The 9761-nt window shown below is 38.7% G+C and overlaps 2 protein-coding genes across 2 annotated transcripts in view; both read left to right on the forward strand.

Moving 5' to 3' along the window:
- The first annotated feature begins 1977 nt into the window (after nt 1-1977).
- LOC111448177 (glycine-rich RNA-binding protein-like) lies at nt 1978-3135 on the forward strand. Its single transcript, XM_023087633.1, has 2 exons — nt 1978-2215; nt 2509-3135. Exons 1-2 carry the CDS (start codon nt 2102-2104, stop codon nt 2914-2916), a joined length of 522 nt encoding a protein of 173 aa, XP_022943401.1. The 5' UTR covers nt 1978-2101; the 3' UTR covers nt 2917-3135.
- A 6041-nt stretch (nt 3136-9176) lies between these two features.
- LOC111448798 (protein RADIALIS-like 2) overlaps nt 9177-9761 on the forward strand; it is a 2145-nt gene continuing 1560 nt past the window's right edge. Inside the window, exon 1 of the mRNA XM_023088550.1 lies at nt 9177-9665. Coding sequence (XP_022944318.1) covers nt 9379-9665 — 287 coding nt within the window. The 5' untranslated portion in view covers nt 9177-9378. The remainder of the gene's footprint in view (nt 9666-9761) is intronic.

A 9761-nucleotide genomic window follows, 5' to 3' on the forward strand; every position in this document is an offset into this window, starting at 1 on the left:
AAAAAAAAAAGTTATTAAAATTTATTTGGTTAGAGTATACATGGATTGAGTGGGGAGAATTTTTTGGATCAACCAGAAATTTCGAGCCGGTTAAGTTGGTGACTCGACCAACTTAAATAGAGTTTACAATTAAGGGTTAGATTGTCAGTGTGATGTCCTACATTGGTTTGGAAGGAGAACAAAATACCCTCTATAAGAGTGTGGAAACCTTCCCTTAATAGATGCATTTTAAAGCTTTGAGAGAAAGCCCGAAAGGGAAAACCTAAAGAGGATAATATCTACTAGTAGTGGATCTGAGGCGTTACAAATGGTATTAGAGTCTGACTCTGGACTTTGTGCCATTGAGGAGGCTGTTCCTCAAAGGGGTAGACATGAGACGGCGTGCCAATAAGGACGCTGGGCCCAAATGAGGTGGATTTGGTGGGGGTTCTACATCGATTGTTGAAAGGAAAGAGTGCCAGCGAAGACGTTGAGCCCTGAAGGGGGTGGATTGTGACCTATGATATTGGTTGGGGAGGAGAACAAAACACCCTTTATAAAGCCTTGAGGGGAAGCCCTATTTGCTAGTAGTAGATCTGGGTCATTATTTTCAGTATCTCAATTACAAGTTGCAATACATCAGTATCTGAATTATAAACCTCAAATATTCTTAATTTTTATAATAATTTTAAAAGTACGGTAGTGTTAGGTTGGGTTGTAACGCTGTTTTTTTAGGTTAGTCAGATTGACTAACCTAAAAAATTGTCAACCCACGAACGACTTAAACTTCTCGTTTTCCAAAAAGTCAACCCAACCCAATTTAAAAAAAGTCTAATCCAACATAACCGATTTGGATAATTTGGATTGGTTGGATTTTGAAGTCATATAACACCCTTATTATTAAAAATAAATCAAATACTTAATTTTGAATACGGGAATTAATTTGGCCATTCCAATTTTCATTTAGCATAAAAAATAATATAGGGTGACAACATAACGGGATTCGAGATGCATTTTATTATTAAACATATTCCCGATTCAAACTAACATGAAAAAACGTTCGTGTTCCTAACATCTTTCTATTACTTTACATAAATATCGATCTAGAATCTAAAATATTTAACTAAAATGGAGTATGTTCATCCACGTTTCACATATGAGAAAAAAGTAAGTTGATATAGTCAATACAATGTCGTTAGATTGGTCAAAATTGTTCGTAAGCTAACTCGAAAAACTTATTATTAGTATATGTCAATTTGCACATAACTAAACCGGTAAAAACACAAGCTCTCGATCGAGATGCTAAACACTCGAGTCTTTTATTAAACTCCCGTTAAAAAAATAATAATAATAAATAAATAAATAAAATAAAGTGTAAAAGGTTCAACACCAATTCCTGTTTGGACCAGATTAGCCGATTGGGCTTTGGCCCAACAATTTTATGTAATTAGGTTATTACAATTTTAAAATAAATGAATGTATTGTTTTTTGTTTTTTTTTGTGTGTTAAATAATCCAATAAATATAATAATAACGATAGTGTTTGATAAAAATAAAAAAAAAATCAAATTATTTCAACATATAAAATTAATTAAGCTGTTAAATATATTTTTATTTTTATTTTTATGTAGAATAGGGTTAAATTGCAAACCAAACGTACTTTTTAATATATTTTTTTTAAATTTAACCCAACACAAAAAAGAAAAAAAAATATAAACTAAATATCTAAAATAACTTAAAATAAATTTAGTAATTTGATAATTATTAATTATATTTTTTTTAGAAAATAGGAAAATAAATATAATATAATGATATATAATTGAATGAAATAATTAGATGAGATAAGTAAGGGAAGGACGGGGTTTGGGGCGCATCCAAACAGGGGACCAATCACACGGCTTTTAGGTTAACCCTGATTGCACAAAAACCGCGTCAGTTCGATTTGCAGCAAACCCTAAAACTAACCCTAGTTAAATTCGGCCTTCTATATAACCAACCCATTGCTTCACCACCATCTCATTGTGCTCTTCTTTGGAGGTGTGGATTTGTGTTGGGTCCCCCTCTTTCTCTCATTTCTTCTTCTTCTACCCCGATTTAGGGTTAGGGTTTTCAGTTCCGATTTAATGGCCTCCTCATCTGTTGAGTACCGTTGCTTTGTGGGTGGCCTAGCGTGGGCCACTGATAATCATGCCTTAGAGAAGGCTTTCTCTTCCTTTGGCGAGATCGTTGAAGCCAAGGTCCGTTTGTCGTCGAGATCTGGATTTGTCGATCCGAAATCTGATCTGTGACTCTGTGACTCTCATCTGTTTTGTGTTACTTTACTACTACTACTACTACTCTCTTGATATGTTACTTTTATTACTCTCCTTTGATCGGTACGTTCACCTTCATCCTCTTTACAGAGACGAAGAACGATCGGTTTCTTTCTTTTTTTTCTTTTTTTTTTTTTTTGATTTTTTTGTTATTGCGAAATCGTTAATCGGTGTTGTTCTGTGGCTGATCTTGGTTTTCCTGTGATTTTTTCGTTCAGATCGTTAACGATCGTGAAACTGGAAGGTCGAGGGGATTTGGATTTGTGACGTTTGTTGAGGAGGACTCCATGAGAAGTGCTATTGAAGCGATGAATGGCCAGAATCTCGATGGGCGTAGTATTACCGTTAACGAGGCTCAGCAAAGAGGCGGTGGTGGCGGTGGAGGTTACAACCGTGGTGGTGGTGGTGGTGGAGGTGGATACGGCGGACGTCGTGAAGGTGGTGGTGGTGGTGGATACAACCGCGGCGGCGGTGGATACGGTGGTGGTGGAGGTGGATACGGTGGAGGTGGTTATGGTGGAGGAAGAGACCGTGGGTACGGTGGTGGTGGTGATGGTGGCTCCCGTTACAACCGGGGAGGCGGAGGCGGAGGCGGTGGCGGATCTGAAGGAGGCTGGAGAAATTAGGCTAAAATTTACGAATTAGCTTTTTGTTTTTGAAGTACTGGTGTGTCGAAAAAAAATCTTAGCAGCCTCTTTCATTATCAATTTGCGACTGTTTCTGTATTTCGTTTGGGTGCTCTCTTTTTTGACCGATTACCGATGGGTTTCGTTCTTGTTCCTCATTATCACTATGTTACGATGAAGAAAAAATTGACAAAAAAATTTAGTATAGCTCTTCGATCTCCCCGTTGATCTTCTTCCCTGATCTCCTCTATGGCCAAGATTTATCCCAACAGGGAACTTTTCAAAAAAAAAAATCTCAGTCATTATTGATTTTCTCGTGTTCAGTTGGAAAGAGCGAAGAAATAGTTGTCTCTATTTTGATCTGATCCGATTTGACAGCTGGTCGGATTATCTTGGCGGAGTTGAGATATTTTCATTCAAGTTAAGATAATTTTCAATATTCGGTCTTTTGTATTGGGCCCACGTTGTGTTGTCTATCTTGGGCTGCGTGATAGTTGTTGGGCTTTGGGAACTTTTCACATGGGCCTATGTCGGCCTGTTTTTTTTTTTTTTTTGTACGGAAAAAGTGGTGGGATTCTATGGTGTGCATTGTGTATTAATTACGCCTATTGTTTTTCGGGTAATTCTTTGCTTAGTTTGGAAATGGGTTTTTGTCAATATTGTTCTTGTTATAATTTCCCCTGTTTTATTTTTATTATTTTTATTTTTTATTTTGAATTCCCTGACACACCTCAGTTTATGGACTAAAATTAAATTAAATTATTGCTCTAAATTTGATAGACTAAATCAATATAACAATCAAATGCTTACATTATTACTTCAATGAGAATTATTGGTAACAGATTATATGAAGTAATCAAATTATAAGATTCAAAGATTTCTACCCCATCATAACTATGCATAGTACCAAATGGGAGAAAGACTGCAACAAAAAATGGTCGACTTCGTTCGTTACTCGGTCAACGATCATTCATAGGGACAAACCTGGACGAACAATAAGCAATCAATTTTGTCCTGTGTCAGTTTTAGTGATTGTTAATCCAAGCCAGATGAAGAGCATAAATATAACTCAGAACTTTATGATGCAAAAAACTTCACAGATGACAACTTTGCCATGGAAAAGTGATATAGAATGCTTAACTTCTCACTAATATAATTCAGGAAATGACTGAAATGTTTTCACATTACACCAAGTCAATGATCATACCAGTGAAAGAAGAGTAGAATCCCTGGGCCATGCCCACGAGCGCGATTCTTCTCGACTGGGGCGGTGTGATTCTTCTCTTCTCCATAAAGTTGAAGATTCTCGTCCGTTTCTTCCAACCTGCAAGGCTGCAATGAACACGAAAGCCATGTATAGCATCTTAACGATTGAACACGCATCCTTTCTTATCAGCCTTTGGGAACTAAATGAAAAAAATGCATGTTCACATTCACTCATGGGGACAGTCAAAGAGGATTGAATCTTTCTATGTAGCAGAACAATCCCGAGGAATCGTTATTGATATTACTTTCATGTGAAGAAGGGTCGGAGTAGGGCGATACTTGATAAGGATTCGGAGTGCACATATTATTCTCAAACAGATTCCACTCCTTGTGATGGAGGAGGTAACAATCAAGCCATGATCAGTCCCAAGTTTGATCATTTATGCCCACTAGTAGCTTGGAGCCAGTATGGCATTGACTAAGACTTGTCCAACTTGACAATGGGGGCAACGTTAACTTCCATTTGCTAGCTGCTTTCACCATGTCAAAATGGTGTTAAAGACAAAGGTGTTCCATCTAATGGAGGTTTAAGATTACGACAGAAATCGTGAATCTATAGACATAAAAACACCAATTGATTATCGAAACCAAGGTTCCTTTCGGAGAAAACTATTACTTATAACCGACCTATGACGTGTATCGATTGTTCCAAGAATATCACTTCATCTGCTTTCCCACTTTTGCAAATTGCAAACTTAATCTATCCATTTGGCTTAACAACTCTAAAACATAATGATGAATCCCAACAACACGTGAGATCCCCCACACATTGATTGGAGATGGAAATGAGTGCCAGCAAGGATGCTGGACCCTGAAGGAGGGTGGATTGTGAGACCCCCACATCGATTGGAGAGGGAAACGAGTGCTAGCGAGAATGCTGGACCCCGAAGGAGGGTGGATTGCGAGATCACCCACATCGATTGGAGAAGGAAATGAGTGCTAGCGAGGATGCTGGACCCCAAAGGAGGGTGGATAGTGAGATCCCACATCGGTTGGGGACGAAGCATTCTTTATAAGGGTATGGAAACCTCCCCTCCCTAGCAGACGCATTTTAAAAACCTTGAGGGAAAGTCCAGAGAGAACAATATCTGCTAGCGGTGGACTTGGGCTGTTACGCATCATCCCTTTTTACCTCCCAATATAATGAACTTACTAGTTCAAGAACACATCGTGAGCTTAGGTCAAGAAATTAATTCACGATGAATGGTTTATATAACAACCCAAACTCACCGTTAGTAGATATTGTTCTCTTTGGGCTTTCCCTTTCGAGCTTCCCCTCAAGGTTTTTAAAACGCGTTTGCGAAGGAGAGGTTTCCACACCCTTATAAAGAATCCTTCACTCTTCTCCCCACAACTACTATGGGATCTCACAATCCACCCCCCTTCGTGGCCCAGCGTCCTTGTTGGCACACTACCTTGTGTCCACCCCTCTTCAAGGCTCAACCTCCTCGCTAGCACAAGCCCACCGCTAGCAGATATTGTCCTCTTTGGGCTTTCCCTTTCAGGCTTCCCTTCAAAGTTAGGGAGAGGTTTCCACACCCTTATAAAGAATGTTTCATTCTCCACCTCAACCGACGTGGGATCTCACACATCCAAAGTCATCAAATGCTTTGTTAGATTATGTTTTCATTCCCAAAACCTGCACGTTTTTATCTCCATAATAGTGTTATAAGACGCTTTCTTAGCGCACATGACACAACTCCCTACTTCGACCTTAAAACGAAAAAGCTAGCAAACTCTATTTCTATTTTCCTAAACAATCACTCATATTATGTCAAAAATGTAAAACATTATACCACAGTGTAGATCATCACCAATCAGTACTAACGCAATAGAACCCGACCACTCTTAATGAATTCTAAGTATTCAGACAGCATCACAAGCGATACGGAAAAGAAAAGGCTAGCTAGCTGCAGTAAAAGATCCCGAGGCAATAACTTTATCGATGCTATATCATCTCGAAAAGTAACAAAAATGAGGTCCCCTAATCAAGTATCTTTTGTGACAAAAGAAAAGTAAGAGCAGACAAAAAAAAAAAACACTCAGCTGGGCCATCTCAATTCTTTGCATCCAGGACAACAAAGATTCTATATCACATTTAAGTTGAAAAGAATATAATGATATCAGTTGGAATATGATTATCAATAGTTTGAAAGTTGAAGAGTAAGACATATAAAATGGGCCAACCAAAGCTCACCCATATCTTCTAGCTGGAGATCAGTAAAATGTGTCACTTTTTATTCACATAAAAGTAACCAAATATAGCAAGGGAACATATAGCTGAGGACCATTATAAGCTAAGAACAAGTAGGTAAAGCATATGAACCAACCTTTGTGATTGTAATAACACCATTCTCAAACTGTTGCTACAAAACAAAACAAACAGGTCATCAGGGATATGCTTGATATCAAGAAATAGTTCACTCATCGGTTTAGTATTGGTTCTTTCATTTTGTTTACGGGTGTGCGAAACTAGAGGTCATTACAAATACATTGTAACGGTCCAAGCCTACCGCTAGTAGATATCGTCTTCTTTGGACTTTCCCTCAAGGTTTTTAAAATGCGTATGCTAGAGAGAGGTTTCTACACTCTAATAAAAAATGTTTCGTTCTCCTCCCCAACTGATGTGGGATCTCACAATCCACCTCCCTTTGGGACCCAGTGTCCTCGCTAGCACTCGTTTCCTTCTTCAAATCGATGTGGGACTGGGGATCCACCTTCCTTCGAGACCCAACATCCTTGCTGGCACACCACCTCTTGTCAACCCCCTTGCAGGGCTCAACCTCCTTGTTGGCACATCGCTTGGTGCCTGGCTCTGATACCATTTGTAAAGGCCCAAGCCCACCGCTAGCAAATATTGTCCTCTTTGGGCTTTCCCTCAAGGGTTTTAAAACGCGTCTATAGGGAGAGGTTTCCACACTCTTATAAAGAATGCTTCGTTCTCCTCCCCAACCGATATGGGATCTTACATACACGCAACAAAACTGTGGCATGAATGACTTGATCTTAACATGTTCCATTACTAGCAAGGAATATCCAGAAAAGCATGTAATTCATGAGGTTCAACTAACAATCGATACTCCTACCTTCTATATACAAACCATTAGTCAATTGTTTAAAGGGTATCAAGTTGAAATGGGGCTAGTTCTAACATGCTTGGACTTCACACTCCTGAGCTATGTGTTTCAATTCCTTTGTAAGTTATAATAAAGCCAAACAAATTCACTTAGAGAATTAAGGTTCAAATCTCTAAAACAGTGATGGAAACAGCATATCAATCCAACCAAGACAAGCAGGAAGAAAACACATGAGGATTACTTGCTAAGATATCAATGGCTAAGAAACTCCCAACAAAGAGGAAATGGGAACCAAGCATTTCTCCATAGGAAAGAAAGAAAAGAAAGGAACTCAAGAGACAATCATTGTACGGACTCGTATGGCCAGCTAGCTTTGCTTGGAAGGTTGTTCAGGATAAAGGACACATCAAAGGGTACCTGCAGAGCAAGAAGAACACAAAGGGATTTCATATGGCAGATAACTATGTAAAGCAATATGGGGAAGAGGGAAATTTCAGCAGAGATGAAAATTTGAAAAGAAAAGAAAAGGGGTTTTGTAGCAGAAGCACACACGTGAAAAACTTGTACAATCCATTGATTCTGGTCTGAATTTGGGCCCATAAAGAGCTACTAAGGAGGAGAATAAAACAGAAAAGGGGTAAAATCTGGAAGAAATCTTTAAGGGATGAAGAAATTGACCTAAAAAATGAGATGGGTTTTGTTTTCCTTTTCGATTCTGTCATTCTTGCTTTCATTTTCAGATGGCGTGCTTATCTCCTACACTTCCTTTTACACCCCATTTGAAAGAAACCCTTGAGCTGAGCCGCTGCTATCTGTGTGTTCTTGGTGTGGCGTTGGGGCAACTTTCTCGGGGCCTCGGCCGCCTGTGCGTTGTGGGTTTCTTCAATATTCTTCATTTTTGCCTTAAACACGGATTGCTTATTCAAAACTAAGGGCATTTTGGGGCCTTTTTGTGGGATTTTGTGGTTAAAAGATTTTGTTCTTTATTGCCATGTCTTTGTCAATATTTGGATTTTTCTTCTTCAGGAGAAATATTTCCTCTAATATTATTATAAAATTAATAATATTTCATGTTTGTAATCAATACACTAAGCTAAGGGTCGGTTGGATTGTGAATTCTATTCAATTGTTCGGGTCACCAATTTCGAGTTGGTTTAAAAGATTTTTTACAACCCAACCTCTCTTTGCTCCTATATTATTTGAATGTCATATGTCGTTATGAATAATAAAATTGGTCATGTTACTTTTGTTTTCATTTTCTATTTGTGAGAATCGACAATGGTGAGTCTTCTTTTCCATTTCGTTTTTTATTGAATGGAATGTTTTGTTTTGATTTCGTCTCGATTTGAGTTTTCATTGTTGTGGTTTATGTTGATGTTCATGCAAATGTAATTGTGGTACGATAGCGTGGCATTATAAACACAGTCATCTTGTGAAATCTCACATTGGTTTGGAATGAGAACGAAATAGTCTTTATAAAGGTAAAAACCTTGAGGGGAGCTCGAGAGGGAAAACCCAAAAAAGACAATGTTTGCTAGTGGTGGGTTTGGACCCACTGTTACACTTATTCTCCATCATTAGACTTCACATGTGGTGGTCGTCATCAAATTTTGTCATTGTTAAGGTTTTGCAAAAGCAGCCGAAGATAAAATGAGAGATTAAAGATGCGGTCCAACTTAGTTGTTTTGATTCACAGTGGGTTCGGTCTGGTTCGTCTCGATTCATTGGTTCAGGGTCTAATTCAACGTAGTTTCTCTTCGCTATTTTCAACGAAATCTCGCATAAATACGAGTCTATATTACACTAAACTTACTATTTTGAACCCGTTTTAAAGGTTAAAAGTTCGATATAACTAAAACCCGAAAAAATCTTTGGGTTGTCTTGAGAGAGAGTAGAGAGAGAGAGCATGGTATTTGGCATTTGCTGCTGTGCATCTTTGTCTTCTCTCCCATTACCAATTTGTGGTTGCTAAGTAGACAAATCATTCAAAATTCTGAGTCCTCTCTTCCCCTTTTATACAACATTTCCTCTCCCAACTATCTCTCCGCCCCCACTTCTCTCTCTCTCCCATTCCCTTATATCTCTCCCCCTTTCTCTCTTCCACACCTTACTATCCATAATGGCTTCCATGGCCTCCTCTCATCGCTCTTCCTCTTGGACTCCCAAGCAAAACAAAGCCTTTGAGAGGGCCTTGGCTGTCTTTGACAAGGACACTCCCGATCGCTGGCTCAATGTCGCCAAGGCCGTCGGCGGAGGCAAGACCCCCGACGAGGTCAAGACCCATTTCGACCTTCTCGTCGAGGATGTCAAACACATTGAATCTGGCCATGTACCATTCCCTAATTATTCCTCTACTGCTTCTGCCTCCGGAACATCCAATGCCAACATCAATGATCAAGAACAAAGGTATCACTTCAAAATACACTCTTAACTACTCAACCATGTTCTATGTTCTAAGTTTTTTTTTTTTTTTTTTTTTTTTTTTTTTTTTTTTTTTTTTTT

The sequence above is a fragment of the Cucurbita moschata genome, unplaced genomic scaffold (genome assembly GCF_002738365.1).
Source record: "Cucurbita moschata cultivar Rifu unplaced genomic scaffold, Cmos_1.0 Cmo_Scf00010, whole genome shotgun sequence".
NCBI lineage: Eukaryota > Viridiplantae > Streptophyta > Magnoliopsida > Cucurbitales > Cucurbitaceae > Cucurbita > Cucurbita moschata.